The sequence below is a fragment of the Talpa occidentalis genome, unplaced genomic scaffold, assembly GCF_014898055.3.
Source record: "Talpa occidentalis isolate TD23 unplaced genomic scaffold, MPIMG_talOcc4v2.1 talOcc4.10, whole genome shotgun sequence".
Lineage (NCBI taxonomy): Eukaryota > Metazoa > Chordata > Mammalia > Eulipotyphla > Talpidae > Talpa > Talpa occidentalis.
Window position 1 is genome coordinate 57,474,292 of NW_023600993.1, and position 24,624 is coordinate 57,498,915.

General features: G+C 49.1%; 1 protein-coding gene and 1 long non-coding RNA gene across 7 annotated transcripts in view; one reads left to right on the top strand and one right to left on the bottom strand.

Annotated features, from left to right (window-relative positions):
- Positions 1 to 24,624, bottom strand: part of TNS3 (tensin 3) — a 263,893-nt gene that overhangs the window by 72,448 nt on the left and 166,821 nt on the right. For all 5 annotated transcript variants that reach the window (XM_037493247.2, XM_054695702.1, XM_037493239.2 and 2 more), the window contains one exon: positions 13,612 to 14,868. In XM_037493247.2, the coding sequence (XP_037349144.1) occupies positions 13,612 to 14,868 (1,257 nt within the window). The remainder of the gene's footprint in view (positions 1 to 13,611; positions 14,869 to 24,624) is intronic.
- On the top strand, positions 19,929 to 23,947 carry LOC119231532 (uncharacterized). Of its 2 annotated transcripts, none has more exons than XR_005121910.2 (3): positions 19,929 to 20,127; positions 21,408 to 21,619; positions 23,476 to 23,947. It is a non-coding gene; the product is annotated as an uncharacterized LOC119231532 (long non-coding RNA). The 2 variants fall into 2 exon arrangements; XR_008552009.1 differs by having other exon boundaries at positions 23,537 to 23,947.

Consider the following 24,624-nt stretch of genomic DNA (forward strand, 5'->3'; position numbering starts at 1 on the left):
GGGAGCAGCGGGCAGCAGGAGAGGTCTGCATGCCATGTGGGACCCTTGCTGGTGGCTGGGGATCGAACAGGCTCTGCAGAGGCTGTGGGCAGCTTCACAACCCAGCGCTCAACCGCTGCGCCACCAGGGAGGCCCAGGATTTATTCTTGATACAGATCACCTGCACCTCCACCCTCCAAGCAACAGAATTAGATTTGTTTTATGCAGGGAGAAAGGAGTTAGAAACTGCAATCTGTCTGAATTTTACTCCCTTCCCAGGGAATCTTATTAACTGGGCAGAATAGGAAGATTGCTTTAAGTTATTACAGCAGCGTTTTTACTGGTGTCTAACTCACAACTGACAGGATTTCCCCTACAGTTCAGATTTGAGCTGAAATATGTAGTCCCTACAGCTGTAATGGTAACAAAATGATGCTGCATTTGCAGGTGAGGTTTAAATTACAGCCTTGTGGCTTACCTTAGGATGGCTCCGTTCCAAGTGAGCCCTGTGACAGATACATGTCATGCCTGCATTCTTGAGCAGCCTCTGCCCTTGATTCACCCCCTCCCACTGCAGGGACTTGAAGAAGCCACATAGAATATGAAAGCTGTAAGTAGGGGAAGACAATCCAACAGAGCAGGACACAGCTGAGTTTCAAGGCCCCCTTAAATGTCCCACCTCCCAAAGCTCCAACTTCCCGATGGGATGGTCCACCTATGGGTAAAGACCAGCTGGGCACAGTCCCGCATGACACATGGACTGTTATATGCTCAGTGCCATGATGCTAGTGACCGAGAACAAGAGCTAGACTCAATACTTAGTGGGAGGTAACAGCCAAGCACTGTTCCACCGTCCGGACATCCTCCCTTCCTCCCCTCCTCCCCAACAGTTACCCTGCAGATCTGCCTGAGCGGGGACAGGAGAATGCATTAGGATTTAGGATTTGGAGTCTCAGTCTACCCCTCACGAGTTGTAGCACATCAATAACCCCTGTTCCACTGCATGTAAAATGAGCACACTGCTTCTTCACCCTCCCAAAGTGAGGTGAAGATGAAATGAAGCCAAGCATCTGGCAGCCCCACCAACACAACCAGCACAACCCCACACAGAAACAGAGACACCGCCATCCCAGGGTGCTCTTCCCTCTCCCACCCTCTCCCACCTTGGGCTCCCCGCCTTCCAAGAGATGTGTGCTGCCCCTTAGGAGGGATCCGGCCTGTCCCCAACTGCGACAGGCCTGTCCGTCCACATGTACCTGGCACCAAGGAGGGAGAGCATGTAGGGGGTAGGTGGCGTATGCCCATGACTGGGCAGGGACACGGCTGTCCCCCGGGCACAGCAGAGTGCATTAGGAGGATGGACATGGAGGTGAACAGGCTCATGGGCATCAGAGGCAGCAAGAAGAGCCCTGTGAGCCTGACCCACTGAGAAGTGGAACTCGCCTTCCTCCAAGCTGTGGGACTACAAAGCACAGAGCACAGCATCCAGAGGAACCTCTCCACAAAGGTGCCTCTCCCACATAAAGCTGAGCTGGGTGCTCAGCTGCCTTTCACTGACAAATGCAGCTATCACAACTGAGAAATTTAAGGTTCACCTCACCGATAAGCCTTCCACAGATGGGATGTGGGGGTGGGAAGGCTCACTACCCCAGGTAATCAACCTCTTAGTTCACATGACATCACACCAACACACAGCATGGCGTGATGCCCCAGAGAGCACGGAGGGTGTCAGTGGGTTCCCATAGACCCTGCCCCTCTAGTCAGGGGAGGTGACCTGGGTGCAGATGTGAATGTGCCATAACCTCAACCCTGACCTCTGTACCAGCCTGCCTTCCACAGGCAAAGGCCCCCTGCTGCCTTCTGCTGGCTCCATTGGTTGTCCCTTCCCCTTCCCCCTCCCACCCAGGTGCTGCAAACCACAGGCTTCCACTGCTTTCCAGCCAGTAGAAAAGGCATCAGCAAGCCACCTGCCCTCATAGTCACAGAGGGTACAGGGGTCATGCAGAACACAATCTAGGATCACTGAGTCATTACATCCTTGGTGATGCACACACCCCACACTAGCCCCATCATTCTTCCATTGCCCCAGCTGACATTGGTGGCTTCTGTCTCAGCAGAGGGCCAGTCTTTAGCAACCCCTCCTTCACAGAATGCCTGCTTTTACCAACAACACTTGGCAGCACTGAGATGTGATCTGCAATGGTCACACAACTAGACACAGTATCCCTCCCCCCCAGTTCCCATGGACCGGTCTGGTCTCCTTTCCTCCACCACTGGACACTGCTCCAGACATCCAGACCCACCTATCCAGGCTGTAAAGGGTAACAGGGGCCACCGGGTGTCCCCCTTAATGCCATTCTCAAAAACCAGAGCCATCTCCTTATTTTAACAATTTCATTTTATTCATAGGTTGGCTGGGGCCAAGGACAAAGACAGAACACCTGCTGTGCCCGAGCACAGTGGGCCAGTAGGCTGTCAAGTGTCAACTCAATCATTGTCAGACCTTGAGGGACCTTGGATTCATGGTGAAGCTGGGGTTAGGTAATGTTTGGTCATTCTGTCATTTAGGTAACATGATCAGGTCAGGTAGCTATGCGGGGAGCAGGGGGAGCTAGGTGGTCCCTGCACACCCAGTCCACAGTGAATGTTACCTTACATCAGCGACTATGAGCAGTTGGACTGAGGGTTAGGACAGGAGAACTCACGATGCTGAGGACAGAGCAGGAGTGCCAGCACTCGCATAGGGCACATGGACGAGACAGAGACCATGGGGTACACATCGAGAGTTTCCACCTGGGACTGAGTCCAGTCTGACCTGGGAGGTCTGTACTGCTGCTAATTTCATCACTGAGTTGACAGAGACACTGGTGACTTTCTTAGATCACTCATTCGAAACTGTATTTTAAAAACAGATGCTCCCTGCCCACTCTGTACCTCTTCCTAAATACACCGAGCCCCATTATGCAAACTGGTAGAGTATGCAATAATACCATCACGGGCAACTTGGAACATATTTGCATTTTCCATGCACTTTACTAGGGCAATTTTTGGGTGACTCTCTGATCCTTTTTAAGGATTAAAAAGAACCAACTACCTTAAGATAGTGTCATAGCATGCATTCTTCCCTCTGACTTCAAGCCAGGACCAGCCCTGGGGCCAGTACAAGGAATCACCTCCCAGATCCCTGGCATCTGATACCTTTCTGTTCTCCAAATCCTACAGCAGGCTGGCAAACAGGACTGTATGAGAATCACCATGGGCCAGGGCCTCTCATGCCTCACTGAGCTAAGGGTCACCCTCCAGGTGATTGAGACACATACCCAAGTTTGAGACACAAATACAAAACAGTGTTTTTCAAACATGGCAGCACATCAGAATCATGTTTAAAATCCAGACACCTGTAAAGACAGAACTTGCAGAACGAGAGGCATCTTTGAAATCTTCCCAGTGTTTCCAACACACAGCAAAGCTGAGAACCATGGCAGTTCTCAACGCTGGGTTCACACCGAGGTACACACATAGAGAATAATTCTAACACCCCAGTTGCAACCCAGGCCAATTCAACCAGGTCCTCTAGAGGGGGAAGCCTCATGTGCACTTGCAGCATGTGCATTCTGTCACACTCCCCAGGGACAGCCCTGGGAAGTCAGTATGGTAACCTCCTGCTCTGAAGAGGAGATGGAACCCATGTCCTCCCAGACTTTCATCTGGCAGGTACAGTGCCCTTGAGCAATTTATCTTTATATTATCATATAGAATGAAGTCCTGCATCACTCAGGCATGCACACAGTGGGTTCTGGAAGCTCCCTTGCATTCCGAGGCTTAAAAACAAATATCAAAGATGGCACCCAAATCAGGCCTCCTGATTTCAGCTCATTCAAATAAACGCATGCTCTAGATAGGTGGGAAGAATAACGATAACCTGACAATGAAAAACACAAGTACTTCCCAGCTTAAGTGTTCCCAGAATGATTTAAGCAGGTTTTCCCCCCCTAAACTGAAACAATGATTCAACAGCCCTTTCCCACTGCAGGGGGGCATGTGTGTGTGTAGGGAATTGGAATTAAATCAGGATTTTTCCACCCTCCCACTGCTAGCCACTATGGCTGGCGCCTCTGGCCTTGCACGTCTCCTAGGTTGTGGGTGCCTGGGGCTGCAAAGCTTGGATGCAGGACATGCACAACTATGATTATGACACGTGGGCCCAGATAGCACGGGGTACATATATGAAAGTGTGGATACCTGTGCTGAGAGGGAAGCTAAAAGGTGCTCCTCAACTCTGGCATGAGTGTCACTCTGAAGTGAGACACAAGACTGAGGGAGGACCCAAGAGAACACCAGAGAGAAGTGAGAAAGTGCGGTTGTGGAAGCACAGCAAGACAGCAGCGTCACCCTGCAGCTAGGGCCTCAGCTGCTGTCTCCCTGCCAGCTGGTCTGTCCCTGATTCAGTATTAAAGGCCTATAAAAATCACCAAGGGCTCCGAAATACTTTTCGTCTGCAAGAATTGACAATGAACCTACAAAGCCTAGGATGATTGCACAGCAGTATATGTATATATACATTGCAGGGTATATTTTTAGAGCTGGAACCCCTATCTGAGTTGAGTGAGGCGCAAAGTCCCAGCAGAGCAGCCCTCAGCAGGAACTTCACCCTCTGGGACCTCCTGTCAGTCAGCCCTGTCTGCTGAGTCTCAGGAGAGACCTGGGAAGAAGTGGGCTCTGCAGAGCAGTGCCAAGAGGCCCAGGAAGGGAAGTCCTCTTTTGGCTTGCAAAATTGAAAGTCCTTTCCATTGGAAATATTGAAGTGCTTGCTTAGGTGGTATCATTTCCTTTAAAAAGGTATATTTAAGGGGAAATGGTATGTCCAAAAATCTTGCAAGTATACATTCCCAGTGTGCAAAATTTTAGCAATACTCCTATGTCCTACTCAAAATAAGCTGTAATTTAAAGCACATAAGTAAAAAGTTGCACAGTATCCAAAAGGCAAAGTCACTACATGCCTTACACGACTCTTCCCCTTAAAACATCATCAGCACAGTGGCCTCCCTGGTGGCACAGGGTTTAATGTCTCAGCGCTATCAAGCTATTGCCAGCCACTGTGGTGTGAGTTGTCTTCCCGGGCCTTGTAACCACATGGCACAGCAGACCTCCCCTGTCTCGTCCGCTGCTCCCCTCAGCTGTGTATTTCAGTAGATCTGCCTGTTCTCCCCACTCTGTCTCTGGTGAATCCTCTCACCCGTCCCCTCTGCACCTCTGGCCTGGATCCCAGTTCTTGTATGCATAAATAAATAAAAAAACAAATCTTTAAAAAAATAACAAAACACATCAGCACAGGCTGATGCCTCGTTGCAGCTCCCCTTAGCTTATTTGAATTTCTTTCCTCCCAGATCATGTGATCTCACTGACTTTCTCAAACACTTCATCTCTTAGCAACTGTGCCATTTACACATCTCAGGACAGTCACAATGCTGTCCACCTTAGGGTCAGTTCAATCATAGGCCTGACTGGCTGATGGGCTGTGAGGAAAGACTCATCATGTGACCTGAAAGCAGAAGCTGAGAGGGCGTGACCCCTATGCCTTATCCACTGGAGTGGTCACTACCTCTCTCTCCTGAGGAAGAAGGGCTCTATCACCCGTGGATTAGATCAAGCACAGTCCTCCCTGACTGAGGGTGCCCCATGTCTGTTAGGGGTCCTGTCTGTGACTACCAGCTTCTTTCTACCACACTCAAGACAGCTTCCAGAAACCAGCCACTCACACCCAAGGCAGGTGGATCTTCAAAGCAGACTTTCAAACTTCTGAGACTGTGGTGCCTCATCAAGTCAAACAAGCTAAACATGTGGCCCAGCAGGTCGGCTCCTGGGTTTATACCCCCAGGGATTGAAAACAGGTGTTCTGACAAATACACACACGCGTGTGCTCACAACAGAGTAGTGCTCTTCACAGCCAAAACCAAAGGGAGGGACAAGGCAAATGCACAGCATCGGTAGAACAGATAAACACAATATGGCCCATCTTAGCAATGGAATATTATTCAGTCTTAAATAGGAATGAAGCACTGACACGTATTATAAGGTGGGTGGGCCTGGAAAACATTATGCTTAGTGAAAGAACCCAGACACAAGGTCATTTATCATGATTCCATTTATATGTCCAGAAGAAGAAAATCTAGAAACAGCAAATTAGGAGCTATCGGCCGGTGGAGGAGGGTTTGGGGTGTTGCTGATGAGTTCAGGGTTTCCTTTGAGGATTATGAGAAGGTTCCAGAGCTAAATAGTAGTGACAGTTGCACTCTGCCAATGAATTGTACACATTTAAAAAGTTAAAGTGACAAATATTATGTCAGGTGCATTTTTTCCACAAAAATAAAACCCGGGGAGGTGATTTCTGTTTTCTAAGGTGGCTTGCCCAAGAGTTTTCACCTAGTAATGCACATTATTTAATTTAAATGACTTTCATTCTTTCCTTTATCATTAGTGTTAGAATACTACATAATTTTTTTTAATATGCAGTTTAGTTTTATTAGCTCTGATTTGATTTCAAGGTAGTAAAGATGTATGAGAAAAGAGAAGTTCTAAAAACAGAACTTTGAGCTTTAGAGGGTTAAGAAGCATTGGTGCAGGGCAGTCCAGCAATCCAGAGAGTAGCCTCTCAGGGATGTCCCAAGGTTCTTCCAGGGTGACGTATGGGCACCCGACTGCCAGTTTGTGAAGTGAGGGTTGCTAGAGCAAATAGAACTGATTCATCAACTCTGAAACTTCAAATTGCATTTTATGCAATAAGAAAACGTAATGACAACCCGTTTCCAGAAATGAGCATGTATTCCTCATTCTATACTCTTTCCAAATTGGAAGCAGAGAGCTCTCTGTAATGCAGTGAACAGATGCAGTTACTAAACAAACACTTGCAGACATACATCTACTGCTGTTCAACGCCCTAAAACTTCAGTTTGGAGGCACACAGAGGGACATGGACAGCCCCGAGCCCTGGGTGGGACCTATTTTAGAGCTCTTCTCCCATTCACCTGCAGGGGCTGGAGCTCACTGGGGCAGAGTCCAGTTTTGGACTGCAAGCAGAGGACAAGCGTCCTTCACAGAAACATCCCCAGTACCTCGTTCCCAACTGTCTCTCTCTGGTTCCCTGTGGGCTCAAATAGAATCACTCCCTTGTAACTCCCAGTTCCTCCTGTTTCCCATGAGTTCACATGGGGCTGGGGAGAAGGAGTTGGAAGAGCAGAGGGTAATCACCGATCCAGGTTGTTTAAGTGAGGATCGGGAGCCCTGGGCAAGTGGGGAGGGACATGGGTGGGAGGGTCTCAGGGCAAAGGAAGACCCCTGGCCATCTCACAACAACTCTGAGATGACTGTGGGTGGAGGAGCTGTGCCACGTGGCCTGACCAGCTCCTGTGTGTCCAGGGCCAGAACAGCTGCGTGTATCCTGAGCACGGCTGGCATTAAGTACAGCCTGAGACCACAGGTTCAAAACCAACATCTGAAGTTTTTGTGGTGACACAGGTGAGGTCCACTGCCACCACAGAACCCAGCGCCACAAGCCTCCATCAGTGGGTGCAAGTTTGGCCAAGCAGCTGAGACCAGCAAGGGGTTTTAGTGGATCATAAGAGGGAGGGATGAAGTTGCGCTTAGATTAACTGGACTTGGGAACATGAGTACAGCAAACACCAGAAATTCTAACCTCAGGCTGTGAGCCCCTTCCAGAACTATGTGCTTGGACCCTGCTTCACCGGAGGAATGAGAAGAAGGAAAGGAGAGATGGAGAGAGGTCGGTGTTGGGAGACAGAGTCAGGCAGACATAACTGCACAGGAATCTCAGGCCTCACTGCCTACTTCGCACTGTACCCCACACCTTCACAGACTGCTCAGAGGCACCAACCCTGGCCTGGCTTAAATGACCTGGGATCATTGCAAACCTCTTTCTGAGCCTAAGGGCCTCTCCACAGGGAATCAAAGTGTGCTGGGAATTGGTCAAACTGCTTTCTGAACTTTAAACACCTTCAAATCTTCACGCTGGTGCCCTTTGGTTGGGTTAACATAAAATTTACACTTGACCTTAGCCAAAAGGCCGAGAAGCGGTAACATAAAATTTAAATTGAAGGACTTTTCACTGTCAACTACTGAAAGTTGATTCTTTTCATGGCTGAGTTCTTCTCAGTGTAAGCATGCTGAGTGGTGAGCATCAATCCAGCAGAGGTCTGAGGATGGGGAACAACACTCAGAGGGCCTGCAGCCGTGCATGAACTCTACTACAACCAGAACATGGGCTCTTCCAGGACCCTGAAGTCCTGGGTTGAGGTGACACAAGTAAAATATTTGACAACATGAAACATGGAGCCCTGGAAGCATGGGAAAAACAGAGCTGGCTTCCTGCCATTCATGGAATCAGAGATTTCATAGACTAAGTCATTTCTTTTGTTACTTAGGTAACATAAGTAGAAATTTCCCCAGTTAACAGATGTGACCCAGAAAACCCACCTCCATGCAGAGCTCCTTACACCATCTGGTGATAAACCTCATGAAAATGCCTATGCCAAGTCAGCAGAGCCACATCGGTGTTCAGAAAGTCATCTAAATTCCACCCACATCATGTCCCCTCTATTTACAAACATTAATAAACTTATAACATGTTCTAGAACAGACAGTAATCACTAGCACTGCCCTTGAGGGGCCTTCTGGGTGTTGGCAGAGTTTGAGTTTAGTGGAATAAACTCACAACCAGGGAATATACTCAAACATACTGAAGCTTTGTTTACATACCGTGGTGGACTTGAAGGTTAGAGGTGATAGAGCAAGCTCCACATAGTGCCAGGGACACACAGTGCTCAGGGTAGCAGTGCTTACTATCAACACCATCATGGACATCATCCCCATTAATGCACTAGCATCTTCATCAAAGCCATCACCACCATTCTCACTATTATTATTATTGTGCTGATATCAAATTTCCTCAGGAAATGTTCACCCTTCACATGTAATTTTCATTCCACGAACAACAGACACACAGAAGGTTTGCTGCTGCCTGCAAGTTGTGCAGGACACACAACAGTCCCCAAGCAGAGCCCTGGGGTGCTGTTCACAGCTCCCTATCACCACATGGTCTTTCTCACTGTCAGGCCAAAATGTGCAGACTGAGGATTTTACTAACTTCCGGATGTTCAGGTCTCTGTGACAAACCTTTGTCTACAGTAGGGATTAAGACACTGCAGCTGTGTGCAAGACAGAGTAGGGAGGGTCTCACGTAGGAGGGAGAGTGTACTGAGACCTCCTGCAGCACTCAGGGCAGCTTGGCGAGGCATTTCCTCACACTGGCAAGGCCGAGCCTCTGGCATAAGACATGGGGCCACGCATCTGTGGGAGAGACTTGGTCATCCTGGGCACATCATGAGCCTTTCTGTCTCCCCTGCCCTCCCCACTCAGCACAGGAGAGCTGAGAGCCACTCATGAGCCAGCTCAGCTCTTCAGCCCTGGCTCCTTCATCTCAGGGATAGGCATGTGCTGGAGATCTGGAGCATCTTCAAAGCACAGACTTCTAGCATCCCCACGCTTGTGAAGACGTGCCAGCACTCAGAACCAGCTGGCAGCACCACACTTTTATGATTTTCCCTGTCTTCTAGTGATTCTTTTCTGATGCTGGCTGATCTAGCCTTTTCCAATCAAGAGACATAAATACTGACATTTAAATTTTAAAATCAAAGGGGTTCCAGCATTCTCTCTACCCTTCCAGGGAGGGAAGGAAACTCCCTTCCCCATCAGTTCGAATGACTAAGAGCTACCGACATAAGCATTCATTTAATGGGATTTCTATCAAGACAAGATGTCCCAGGAGGAGAGCCAAAAGGCTACAGTGAGCGCTGTTCTGAGGATGCCTTTACACTGCTGCATTCACCGGCTTGGTGCTTACCTAAAGCAGGAAGCTTGCCCTGGAACTGAGAGCCATACTCCAAGATGGAAGGACCTGGCTTGCTCTGCCCAGGCCCTAACGTCAGGAACCTCTCTTCAGGAAGCTGTTCATCAGTGCTTATTTACAGCTTGTGTAACAGGCTTCCTAGAGGAGGTCATTTCCAAGTTCCAGAAAAATCTCTGAAGATTAGTGTTCACTCTGCTTATGTCTTATCTCCTGACATCACTAAATTTCTAAAAGTACAAAAACAACAACAAATGCTCCAACATCCCTGTCAAAAGTGAATGGATTAAGTACTTAAATTTGTATGATTAATAACCAGACATTTTTACCAATTTTAACTGGTTTACTGTTGAATTAAAAGTGAGTTCAACAAATAATTTCAGTATGACCAGAATGAGGGTGGAAGAGATAAAGTGAGATTCTAAATCCTGGGCTCTTTAAAGCAGACTCGGGATCACTAAGCACTGGGTTCTGTCAACTAGACAACATGATAACCCCGAACGGCCAGCATCCTGAGCCTTGAAATCCTTCTCCCCATAAACATTTGAATGCTTCTAACACCTTCCAAATTTCAAAGAAGAAAAGACTTCGGATTTAGATTAGCTTTTTGAAATAATTTATTTACGTAGGCTTGAGGAGGTAAGATACGCAGATACTTTTTTCCTTCAGAAGCCTTTCTTTAAACTCAGAATCTTCTGAATATATTTGATTAAATGAGTGAACACATCCAAGTTCTTTGATCTGGACCTTTTGCTGTTTGCTTGTAGCTCTTCCCATTGCTGAGCTACAGCACCTGGTTGTCTATTATCTACTCACAGGAGATTCTTCAGCTTGCTACAACTCCCACTCAAGGATGCTGAGCGACCCCGGTGCCCAGGAAAGCTGGGGTGTCACACATCTGCTCATTTCCCACCTAGATACAGGACAGGCACATGAGGACCAGCATTTCCTGAACCCTGCTACTAGCTGGGCATTGTGATAGGGTTTCTAGTAACAGAGTAATCAGCAATTTACTTTGACCTTTACCCAAAGTCACAAGGTCAACGCAGGCATAGCTCAGCAGGACCAAGACCTATAGCTCAGGTTTCTCTTGCCAGTCTCAACCTGACCAAGTCTGATTGCAAAGCGGGGAGAGGCTCTATGTCCAGGCTAGGTGAAGGGGGTGGGAGGTTATAGAATAAATGAAGATTGCTCAGGCTTTTGCGTTGTTGGCCTCTGTCCGTATCACCTCAGCCTTGAATACAGGAGGTGTTGGGAGCGTGGGCTCAAGGTACGCCTGCCAGACAGTAGACACCTGGAGTATGGTGTGGGCATGCATAAGTGGGCACTTGTGAACTGAGAGACTGAGCATATAAAGGCAGTGTGGTAGAGGATGGTGCGGCGGACAGTGGTGGAGAGACCGCTAGAGAATGCCAGCCTCCTGGTCCCCCGCACTCCTACCTGCCCTACACCTGGTTGCCCTACAACAATTGGTATAGAAAGATCACCAAAAGCCTGAAAAAGCCACTGAGGGCTCCAGGACTCCTCTACCCATCTGCCTGGATCCATAGGGAACCTTCTCTGTGCCCTGCTGGCACAACAGAGGTGTTCGTATGTGATTCCTGTTCTACTTAGGTCCTGTGTTGTGACCTGAAGCAGGCCACTTTGCTTTCTGACACCTCCAGAAACTCAACTGTAAGATGGGGACCCATCCCTGCAGCTGAGGGGCCTTTATGTAGACAAAATGCCAGCAGGCTGTCCCCACAGCATTACTGGCACAACATGTAACCAGCATTCAGGGTCTTTTTAAGAGGGCCAGAAGGGGCAACAGGGTGGGATGATGGATCAAGAGCCAGTGTTCCCTCCCTCAGTGCCTCTTTGTCTGGACATAAAGAGGCAGGACCCTGGGAAAGAGATGATGCGAACACACTAACACTGAGAGTGCCTTGGCCTCACATGGGCAACATACAGCTCAGCCCTGAGGTGGGTGGCTGTAGGGAAAATAGAGTTAAATCAGGCTTTTTCCTGCCCTCCCACCACTGGCTGCTATGGCTGGCACCCGTGGTATTACATTCCTCCTAGGTTGTGTTACCTGCATAGATGCGGGGCTGAGAGGCATGGGTGCGGGGCACGCACACCTATGATTATGGACACCTGGGCCCAGAGAACATGGAGTGTGCACATGTGTAAATGCACATACCTGAGCCTAGAAGGGAGGGATAATAGGGGCTCCCTAGCTCTGGCATTCACAGAGGTATTACTCTGAGGCAGCATGAGGGGAGATTGCGAGATGAGTTGAGATGAGACATGAGAGGGAGACCAAGAGAGTATACCACAGAGAAGAGAGCATGGAGAATGCAGGGCTGGGGGCTTGGCTGCTGCCAGCCTCCCAGCTCCACTGCCTGGTAAGCCTGTGTACCTGGTTCCCTGCTTCAGCATTAAAGGCCTGTAAAATGTATCAAAGGCTCCAAGATTCCTTTTCTGTCTGCCTGAATCCACTGTGAACTTGCCCAGCCTGGAATGGCTGCACCACAGTGGCCTCTGAGTCCTGGTCCCTGCCTGGCAGCATACATACTCGTGGAACACAGCCTCTCCAGCCTTCATCTCCTGCAGGCCTCAGGAACACCCAGGCCTGAGTGGCGGAACTGGCTCTGTCTCCTCTACATGGAAACTTTGGACTAACATTCTCCCTTCAAGCCAGTTCCCTGCCTCTGATACCTCAACTCTGTCCTAGAGCTCCTCCTCTGCTGAACATCCTCCCAAGATGACCCTGCCAGCTATTTGGGGCTCCACAATCTCATGAGTCTGTCCAACACAGAAAGCATGTCACAGATCCAAACCCAACTTGTGTCCTCCACCCCCCTAACATTCATGCAGTTAAATACCCAGAGGCCATTGCCTGTCCACTGCAGGCCTTGCAACCAGGCAGAAGGCCCTATCCTAGCCCAGGTCTCACCTCTGCATCCCAAAGGTAAGGGCCCAAACAATGTGACTTTGTGGACTAGATTTCCACACCTCTCAGTCCAACTCTCCCGAGCCTGCTCCCGGGAGCTGGTTGGCCCTCTGTCACAGGTCTGCACTCCAGTTTCCACTCACTGAAGCATCTCTCCACCCAATGGCCTCATCATGTTGTTTCCAGGCTTGGTACAGGCCAGCTCAGGGACATCTCATACAGTAAGACTCATTTTCCCCTCCCCAGAGACTGTGCCCAGGGTCCAACCGCCCTCCATTCCCTACCCCTACAACTCAGTGTAGTGGCTGGCACTCTTCTGCAAAGTCTTGTTCTACAAAACACAGTCACAGTTAAGGACACTCTAAGGACATATTCTTTCTAACCATCTAATAATTTCAGAGTGAGAAAGCTCTTATTAAGCCCATTCTGCAGATTGGAAACAGAGGCTTTCAGCAGTAAGCACCTGGCCACAAATTACATGGAGAACAGGTAGAAGAGGGGGCCCCCAGCAGCTGGTCTGGGTCCTGGCATGACCAGTACCCTTAACAGTCAGATCCAATCCCTGCCGCTGCACTAACTTCAGCGGGTGGGTTTTCTGCTAGGTCCTACCTGCCTCCAATTCCCAGCCCCAAACCTCCCATGAGGGTGCACAGACCCTAGGCCAAAATTCACAAGCAGACACTCCAAGGGCACAAATGCTTTCATGTTGATTTCACAGGAAGAGGACTTCCAGGAGCTAATTTCTCATCAAATGTCAGTATCCTGTGAAACATCAGCTCACCTTGCCGTGTAGGAGCCCTGCCGGAGTCCTCTCCTAAGTCCTGCAGGCGGCTGTTCAGCTGGAGCCCACCTCCCATGCTATCAGGGAGCACAGGGCCATTGGTAAGGCTGCCCTGGGTATTCATGTGGGTGGGAATGGGCTCAAAGGTGGGGTCCAGTTCCAAGATTAGCCTGTTGAGCTGCTCAATGGACTGGTCGATGTCCAGGGTGGGAGAGTCTGGAGAGTGATCTGAGTTCATTTCCAGGCCAGTCCCATTCACTACTTTGATGTCTGGAAACCTGGGTTTGCACGATTTGCTAGGAGGGGGTCGCTGTGTGTCGGGGGGATGTGGCCCAGGGCCAACACCCCTCTGGACGGTCACCCTGCTGCTGGTCCCCTGAGGGAGGGTGACTGGGACCCTGAGCTGGGCATGCACCAGGCCAGAAAGGTCTGCAGGGCCTCGACTGACTAGCCTGACCTCGCCGTCTGGGGCAAAGCTGTACTGGTGGGCTGCCACCATCTGTTGCTGGCGCACCCAGGTCTGTGTGGAGTAGCTGCTCTGCCCATAGGCCTGTGTCTGAGAGGAAACAGAGGGCTTCCTCAGAACTGGATGGGGCTGTTTGGGCTCACGGCTCCCAAAAGCCCGCTCCCGCTCAAACAGGGGCTCCACACCCAGTCCCAAGTCTGAGGCAATGGTCCCGTGGGGATCTTCTCCACCATTGCTGCCAAATCCGTCTGACAGGAGGGAGTTCTGACTGCTTTTGTGGCAGGTCAAGGGGCCCAGATGGGCTGACTGGTGTCCCTCCGAGGAGGATAGGGTCCCAATGCTGTCCACGCTGTGCAGGTCATGGCTGGGCATCTCGTCATCCAGGATGTCTGTCTCCCGGTCCTTGGGGGTGGCGTCTCCGTTCACGTGGACCTGAGCTGGCACTATGTGGCGAGTCCCGCTATACTTTCTGCGAGCATCAGTCATATCCTTGAGGGGGCTTCCAGAATCGTCTAGGCCAAAGCCACTGAGCAGCTGGTCCAATTCAGCTTTCTCCTGGGGACTCAGGACCCTCTTGGGTCCAGGAGTCAGGCGCTCTTCGGTCCTGTCCGTCTTGACTGAGGCAGTGGAGTGGCCTGAGTCACTGCTGACTGACAGGGTATGGTCACCGTGGTCTGGGCTGCTGGCAGCGGGGGCAGCCAAGGGCCCCCCTGGGATTCCAGGGTCTGAAGTGCTCTTCTTCCTCACCTTGGCGTAAAGACTGCCGTCAACAGGGCCCTGCGTGTGTAGCACTGGAGGGGGAGAAAACAGGAGAGAGTCTGTAAGTAACGGAGGGAACATCCCATTCCTGGAACGTAGGTGTGCATTTGTCTAAGAAAACAATTAATTCATAACAGTCAGGGACAAATACTCCTCCAAGATCCCAAAATTCTATATACACTCTGGCAATGCAAATGCTAATAAAAAGCAAAGCAAATAGTCAAACATCTTCAGGTGCCAGAATCCTGTCTACATCCTCTTTATGTAAAGAACACTGTCGTTTAGAGAACTCTGAGGATCGTCATACTTGAAATCATCTTCCTTGAAGCCTCATTGTTGATTTTATCCTATGTTAAAATGTAAAGCTGAGCTCCTAATTCCCCACAAAGTCTGTGTATATAAGACAGGACTGTGGAATGCTTGACGCAGATCTGTGTGATCTGATCTGTGTACATACTGATGTGCTTTGCAGAAAGCAAAGGAGGCTCAAATGTGTGCAGGGAGAGCAAACCTTCTGTTACTGATATTAATCATGGCCCTGGATGTGCATTTAGCTACTCCCAAGCCTCAAACTGCGGACAGAGATATGATAAAGACCTGGGTCGCAGAGAAGGCTGGTGTGGCACATGTCCCCTCCTTCCACTTTCCCCACCCAAAACATGACACTGTGGACAACCGCAGAGAGGGAGCTGCTGACAGCCTGGCCCATGCCATGGGGGCACTGGGAGCCACCATGCACCTCAAGACTGAGCTTTGCCTGCTCTGCAGGGAGCTGCCTATCACCCTGCTCCTGGCCCTGGTGTGGTGGGTGCACTGCCTCAGTCAGCAGTTTCTGAATTATTTGGAAATGCAGAGGTGGCATGTCAGGACAGAGACATATGGGATATTTGGGGGTGCTGTACCAAGAGTATGCATGACCCTACCCCGGCTTCATTCTTGCTCTGACAAGGGGAAGAAGGAAGAAAAGGGATGGGGGCAGTAAACCAGTAGGGAAACTCTCCCACCTTCATCCTAAAGTAGAGCAGGGGGCAGGAAGCGATGGGGAGAACTACACAAACTACTGTAAATAAACCACATCTTCAAGCAGGCAAATGGTGAGCATATAAGTAAGAGGCAGGAGCTGGATTCAACCCCAGGAACCCCAGAAGGGGCTGGTATTTACTGAGCACCTACTTACTATAGGGTTGGTACAAGGCACATTTTCTCATTTCTCATGGCCTACATAGCAGACTGGACATTGTTTTTCCTGTTTTATAGATAACTGACAATCAAGAATCTGTAATTCTTTGCCCAAGATCAGGCAGTCACAGCAAACTTGGAGGTGGAACCAGACTCAGATCTATTGGCCTGTGGGTTCCCACTGCCCCCTGCTGACTAGCTACTTAGGAAGAACTGGGCAGTCACACACGTGAAGGTCTGGGCCTGCAGCCATACCCACAGAAGGTGGTAGAGTCACTCACTCTGAATGGGAGCAGTGTGTGACCCTGGCTGGGTTCCAGGACACATGGTGGGCCTGCTACATCCAGTGGAACACCCAAAAAAAGAAAAGCCTGTACAAACATTACCTTACAAATGTGAAGGTACAAAACTCAATTCTATGTGAGTCCCTAGGTCAGTTCTATCCCAGTACACCCACGAGGCCACCAACCTACACGTTCACCTTGCCCTACCTCTCACCCTGTCCTTGAAATGAGGGTGTGAGGATGTTGTATATGGAGGTTTGATATATAAAAGACATAGTTCACAGATATGCATTTTTAAAAGGCCCCACCAGCTTCATTTGGCTTCTCTTAGAGATCCTTCCAGAAAACTCGATGGTAAGAATGCAAGACCTCGGACACTAGGACTTCCAATTCTATCCTGAGGAGCAGGACAAAGAGCAGAGAAACTTGCATTATTGCTCTCTGCTCTGTGAGAATTATAGACGCCACCATATGAAAGGCACTGACGTGTTGCAGGACCAGAGCCTCGCCTGGGCGAGGGGGTCACCACTGGGCCACTCGGAGGAGGAAGGTAGTCCCTGAATTCCAGAAGAGAGACTTAGCACTTCAAAGACTGTGCATCTGTAACCGCCACTTTTTTTTTCCTTAACTCTGATTAAAACAGTCTGGAACAATGACTTAAAAACAAAAAACAAGTGGGCCTCCCCTGGTTGCGCAGCGGTTGAGAGCTGGGTTGCGAAGCTGCCCACAGCCTCTGCAGTGCCGGTTCGATCCCCAGCCACCAGCAAGGGTCCCACATGGCGCGACAGACCTCTCCTGCTACGCCGGCTGCTCCCCTCAGCAGTGTGTTTCATCACTCTGCCTGTTCTGTTCCCCACTCTGGCTCTGGTGAATTCTCTCACCCTCCCACGCTTCTGACTGTACCCAGTGCTTGGATAAATAAATAAATCTTAAAAAAAAAAAAACAAACAAACAAGAAAGAGTGGCGCCAAAATTCATCTCATTTAAATTGGGACACAGCCCAGCAGAAGTGCCTCTGTTTATCATGTTTATCAGAAGTGCCTTGTTTATCATGTTCAGGTAGAATTTCTCGGCCAGCACCATGCTAGGAATGGTCTATGAGGAAGGTCTGCATGAGATGCTAATGATGACAATATTCCCTTGTCTGATACTCATGAGTAATCCTATACTTAGTACTTTTATTAGTAGCAGAAATCTAAAATTATACTGAATACATTAAAAGCAACATGATTAGCACTGAATAAACATGAGACCCAGCATTCAGGACATCAAATCTCCTCCCATCAGGTGTAAGCTGGGGGCAGGAGGGCAGAAAGCAGCCCACTGCCACCACAGACTCTTCTGAAGTTCCGATCATGGACCCAGATTAATAAATGCCCAGTAAGTGTTACAGCTACAGGGAAAGGATATAAACATATCAGAGAAAGATCAAGACAGACCTGCTGCCCATTCTTCTGAATTCCTTTGTAGAGCACGGGTCTTCCCAAAGGCAGAGGAGCTCAGGGGCTCGGGGAGGTCAGCCAGGGCCCTCCACAGAGCCCACACTGTACCCACATTTTGTGATTTGGGGGCAGAGGGATGTCGGCGGCAGGGTAAAGAGAGTCTCCAGTACCACTGACTGTGTACTCTGGCAAAGGACTACAACCTGTATGAGGAAGAACTCAGGACTGATTTACAGTTGGACAAATAAGATGCCTAAGTTTCCCTGAGGCCTCAAGATAGGATCTGTTTTGCATTTACTCTGGTCACGTTTATATAGGGCAAGTCCCTGGCTTCACTTATAAAATGGAATCATTATTCTCATATTTTAGTGCAATTAGAAGAATTAGAGACACGTATAGTGTACCCAAGTCCTAGACTCCTAGCACAAGGAACCATAATTACCCCATGGTGGACAAGGCCTGGCACTCCCTTTCTGACCTCTTTTCCCCCTTGCCCACTCTGATGCTCCCAGACCCTAGCAGTCATGCACCTGCCCCAGGGCATTTGTTTGCACTATTCTATGCCCTCTGTGCTCTGTCTTCCTCAGCATGTGCCTTCCTGACCTTCCTTTTGCTGGGTTTTCATCTATGGCCCACACCACATGGTAATTCAGACTTATTGTATGCTTACCCATGTATTCTGTTTCCTTCCAGAATACAAGCTCTGGGAGGAAAGGGGGTTTGCTCTGTTTTGTTTCCTGTGGTATCTCCAGCAACAGAAAACAGGCCCCATTGCCATTGGACACCAAGTCACTGAGATCTTAAATGTTCAAACTTGTTACTACACAACAGAACCTGGAAAGTTGTCTTGCAAAGATACTCAGCTGCCTAATCAGGTAAAAACAAACAAACAAAAACTGAAAACCAACAAAATACAAGGGTATGAAGATTAAAGAGCCCATAGTCCTTAGCCACCTGCAGTACCACATTCTCCAGACATCCAAACAATTTGTCCAGCAACACAGCCCACCGCCTGGCCTGGCCTTCCCCCAGAGCAACTGTCCCCACAGGTGCCCAGCTGGTCTTCAAAAACCACAGAATAAAACTGGAGAGTTCTTCATGTCACCCACCTATGGGCTCTAAAGTGTATAAAGAGAAAAAAAAAAAAAAAAGCCAACCTAAAAGTTAACCTAGCATGGCCATCAGGTAAGCAGTAGGGGTCAGAGGCACAAGGGTGCTAGGGACTGGGAGGCTTATGAGCAGATCAGAGCCCTGCATACAGTAGGTGCATAGAAATGGTACTATATCCTTGCCATTTCCCATCTCCTGCACCTATAACATGGACCCTACTCAAACCTGCACCACTGCAGGGGACAGGCCCGTGCACACCCACCGTCCCACCTGTGCACCCCTTGCCTCTAACCCGCCGAACATAGGAAAGGTCATTTAACCAATGTTTTGCAGGTGCTGACTTCTACTGTTAAGATCCAAGGTGGAAATGCAGGAAGAGAGCAACAAAAAGAAAAAACATACCTGCAGGGCTGGGGGTTCACTAGGTGGCCCACTGCCAACACTCCATGGACAATGAAACATAGGCTGCACCTCTGTTGTGAGAAACCCCCAAAGCCTTCGTCACAATTAAAGGACACCTTTATTTAACTGATTGCAGAGTGCCCCCTAAGAGCTCAAAGTTAGAAATGTGAGCTGGTGGGGCTGGCCAGGCTGCGGACGCCTGGGTTAGAAAGTGATGCAGAAAGTAATTTTCAGAGAACTATCATGGCGCAAACTCCTGTCTTTGGTCCATGGCATGTGGTTCCTGGCAGCTGTGGCTAGGGTCCGACTACCATTCCAGCCCCCACTACAGGAGGGTGAGACCTCTCTGGGTGAAGGGGATTTGGGGCTGCAAAGCTCACTCCCTCTCTGGAATCTAGAGTGCTGGCCAAGAGACCACTGTGGGTGGGGGGAGAGGAAGGACAGATAATTCTAGAAGGTAGAGTCTTTCACCTACCCTTTGCATCTTTTTTGTGCTTCCACCTCAAGGGGGATCTGGCATAGTTTGAACTGATTCACATTCTGCAAATTCTAATCTCTAAAAGGAGAAGTGAAGAACCCACAGCTTTTCAGCTGCAGGATAGAGCCCCCACACATCCCAGGCAGAATGAACCCTTCCCTCTGGGCCCCTTTCCTTCATTTGGCCCCACCCCACCAAGCAGAACTCTGGGCCCCTCACAAAGGGAGTCTGTGTGCCATCTGGTAATGATTTCCCTGCGGCCAGGGCCTAGTTAAAAATCAACCAAATACAAACATGGCTCTGATTACGTCCACACATCAAGAGTTTATCATCTAGAGAAAAACAGAAGGAAGAAAATACAGAGTGGACATTCTTGCCTCACCAAAAATTAACTCTGTAAGTGGCCCCTCACCCACCCCACGCCACCCCACTCCTGCCTACCCATGAGACTATTCCCTTCCCACCCCACCTGGCCTTTGAAAGGGGACTTTCCACGGGAGAAAAAGTGGCACTGAGAAAACTTTTCAAGAGAAATCTAAGAAAATAACCAAAAGGGGAAGTTGAATGCCTTTCTATCCTGCTGAGCACAGATGAACCACCACACAAATACACTAAGAAGCAGCCAAAGGGAGGACTGCATTTCAGCTTCCACACCTTCCAAGCCCAGCCACTCAGCCACTGAAAAACTGTAGAACTGACTTGTGATACAATAAGCTGCCCACTGGCCCTGCTGCCAACAAAAAAGTGACTCAAAACAAAGAAAAGACAAACCTGATGGATTTATTAAGCTACCTGGAATTTTCCTTTCTTCTAAGGACTATTAATTTTATGTTGACTTCTGTCATGGGTTTGCTTTAAAAATAGCTTTTCATTTCAAAAGAGCGAACAGGATTCTCCCTGCAAGTCTTAATTGAGAAAAACAGAAAGTCCTAAGCACAAACATTCATAGCAGTTCATTAAGCACTTGGTCATGGCTGTTAATTGTTTTTTGTTTGTTTGTTTGTTTGTTTGTTTGTTTTTGTTTTTTAAGATTTACTTATGGGCCTCCCCTGGTGGCGCAGGTGGTTAAGGGCCGAGCTGTGAAGCTGTCCGCAGCCTCTGCAGTGCCGGTTTGATCCCAGCCAGGCAGCGAGGGTCACACATGGCGCTGCAGACCTCTCCTGCCCCGCCCGCTGTTCCCCTCAGCAGTGTATTTCATCAGTCTGCCTGTTCTGTTCCCCGCTCTGTCTCTGGTGAATCCTTGCGTGGGAGGGTGAGAGGATTCACCAAAGACAGAGCGGGGAACAGAACAGGCAGACTGATGAAATACACTGCTGAGGGGAGCAGCGGGCGCAACAGGAGAGGTCTGCTGCACCATGTGGGTTGCTCCTTGGCTGGCCGGGATCGAACCCGCGCTGCAGAGGCTTCGGACGGCTTCACAGTGTGATGCTCAACCGCCTGCGCCACGAGGGAGGCCCATCACTGTTAATTGTTGAGGGAGAGTGAAAAGGAATACAGCTGATCCTGGAGTTACTCAGGGTTAGGGGTGCCAACCCCCCTCCCAGATGAAAATCCATGTATAACTCCCCAAAACTTATTGTTCTTTGGTATCTGAGGGGTATGAGTTTCAGACCCCAATCAGATACAAAAACCCAATGACACTCAAGCCCCTAATGGTTCACCCTCTATATCTACAGGTCCTACATTCACCAAAGTTCTTGAACTAAAGTTCAACCAATTGTGGCTGTCAATTGGTTTAATCTGTGGATGCAGAACCCACAGACAGAAATAAATCTGCATTCACTGGACCCTCCAATGTCAAACCTGAGATGTTCAAGGGTTAACTGTGCTCACAGAGTCCCTACTCTGTGCTGGGGATGGACCATGCTGAAGAACAGATGAGGGACAGGTAAGGAGCAGCAGACAGTAGGTGGTAGGATCATGCAGGTTTCCATGCATGATCAACAGAGGAAGGGTGAGCCACATTCGAGACGGGGGCTCCTAGGTACAGCTTCAAGGATTCATTATTTCCCGCATCAGAGGACCAGAGAATGCATTTCGGCTGACAGTCTAAGGCTAGGTTCAAGCAGCTACCCTGAGCCAGGAAAATAGTGCCCCGGAGATGACTCTCACTTACTGCCCAGAGCAACGCTGTGAAGCAGGAATTGGAAAGTCCATTTTATAGTTAAGAAAAGAACAGTTCAGAGGGTGACAGTAGCATTTAAGACTGAAAAAGGCTACTGGGCAGAGCCTCTGGACTTCAGCCTATCCCCATCCCACTCCCAAGTCTCTGCTTTACATTTCTTAAAAACTACAAACACTGGAATTCTAATCCCAATCAACCACTTTTATGTGAAATTAACAATTTAATTTTGGAAAGGAATTTGCCTGAATGTTTACTCTGCAACTTCCACACACTCACTCCTCAGAGACTCCTGGCACACCCTGTTTCCTCCTAAATTCTGCAACACAGGATTCTTCATACTTGGCTATTATGTGGATGGTGACAGGTCCCTCTCCTAAGCTGCGCTGGCAGCAGGCTATGCATTTGTGTGTTTATAATAAATGAACTATTCCCAGGTGGACCCCTGGGGCTCTATCACCATACCCACTGCGCTCACACAGCCCCTTGGGTTGGGAGCCCTGATTAAGGCAAGGTCCCCTGTCTAATCTGACCTAATGTGACCCATTTCTCTAGACTCAGCCCACTGACTGTTGATAGTCACTTCTGCCTCCTGCCCATTCTCCAGAAGATTCACTTAGGCCACCCAGCTAAATCAATTCACCACATCATCAAAATGCCCCATGAGCCCCCTAATTAGTGCCCCCATTGTAACTCCCCAGGGATTACAAGAACAACTGTTCAGGAAAGGTGTTTGATAAGACGGAAGATAAAAATGCCATCAGTCCCTCTACATTCAGACAGCACAGTGAAAACAGCCCGCAGACAATGGTTGCACCTCTTGGTGCAATAGAGAGCTTCGATTCTGTACCTGAGTTGGGGCAGAGATTACGGCAAGAAACTGGCAGGAGGGGAGACTGGCAAGGGGCAGGGGGGTGATTTGGGGCTAAGGAAAAGTTTTATATCTTGACTGTGGTGAGGTTCAGGACAGAAATTCAACTCTTAGAATTGCATGTTTTTACTTATTTAAGTTATGCCCCCATTAAAAATGATCACAAAAGTAAGACAGAAAGGAGACTTACTGATGAATGGGCCCGATCCTGCTAAGGCTACCTCCTCCCCCTACTCCTCCCCATACTTTCTCCCTCCCCCTCTTGTTCTCCCTCCCCCTTTCCATTCCCCTCTCCCCATCTCTCTTTTCCATCTCCCCCCTTTCCTATTTTTAAAGATTTATTTTATTTATTTATGCATACAAGAGCTGGGGTTACAGGCCAGAGATGTGGGGGATGAGAGGATTCACCTGAGACAGAGTGGGGAACAGAACAGGCAGACCGAAACACACTGCTGAGGGGAGCAGCGGGCGAGACAGGAGAGGTCCGCTGCGCCATGTGGGTAGCTCCCTGGCCGGGGGTCGAACTCGTGCTGCAGTGGCTGCCAATAGTGTCATAGTGCTAAGACTTCCTTGTGCCCCAGGGAGGCACCCATCCTCCCCCTTTCCTTACTCCTCTCTTTCCTGCACCCCTCCCCCTTTTCACCCCACTTCCCTTTCTCCTGTCTCCTCTTGCCTCTCCTCCTCTCCCATCCTCCTCTCCCTCCCACTTCTTCCACCTCATTAGCCTTTCTCTATCTTCTCTCTCTTCCAGGACCTTCTTCTCTCTCCCTAAACTCCATGAAATAATGGGAGCTCTCTTTTCTTTGGGATAGCTGTTATGGTCCCTTTGTGCCTCCCTCGTGGCATTAAAGAAGCATGTTTGGACTTTTCCAGTGGAGTGATTTATGAACACATCTTCACTCCCCTAGACTTTCTGGCATGATCCATCTGGACTTGAATCATGATTAAAATTCCTGACCACAGTTGCGTGACCTTAATGAGTTACTCAACCTTTCTGTGCTCACTCTCCTGATCTGTAAAGTGACCTCGCAAGGGAGCAATTCTGGCCCAGGTGACAGTGGCGGTTGATTCCAGGACCCAGAACATGGGGAATAAAAGAGTGTCTGCAGTGTCAAATTCACGGGTATCCATAAATCAACTCAACGGACCTTATAATTTGGGAATTACAAGAAGTACTGTTCTTTAATAGAAATCTAAAAATAAAGATGGATTCATTTTTTTAATCTGCCCAAAAGCTCCAGCAGTCATTGTCTGCCATGACTCAGTTTGCCTCGGCATCAGTTGTCACGGCATCCACCACAGCATGGCTGTGTGGCCAAGCAGCCCTGCCTCAAGCTCTTACCAGGCATAAACCGTATTTAAGTTGCATTATTTGTTCGGCCTGTCAGTTTCCTTCGTGACTGATCACAACCTGACCCAAAGCAGCAGCAATAAAAGCTAAATGATTCCTCCGGCTTCCTCATTGCCTCCAGGCTCTGGGGGCACTGAACCTTCCTCCAAGGAACTGTGAGGTTATGAGAGCAGCGCCCTTTCTACCAGGCTCAGTGTCTTGTGACAGTCAGTCCACCCAAGGAAACTCAAGCACCTTATGGCTGCCTTCCACATCCACAGTTCCACATCCACAGATTCAACACCATGTCAGTTGGTTGAGTTTGTAGATGTTGAAACCATAGGTAGAAAAAAAAAAAAAGAAACTCACATATGCGTGGACTCTTGAAGTTCAGAACCTCAAGACCTAGAGATGGTTTCTCCTACACTTGTCACATCAGCTCTGACTGACTAGCTCTGCAGCCATTACAAATTCCCAGCTTTCTCTTTTGAGAATCAACCCTACAATGGGAACAGCCTAGCCTGGTAAGCAGGATGTCTAGCAGCAGGCTCACACCTCAATGCCTGCGAT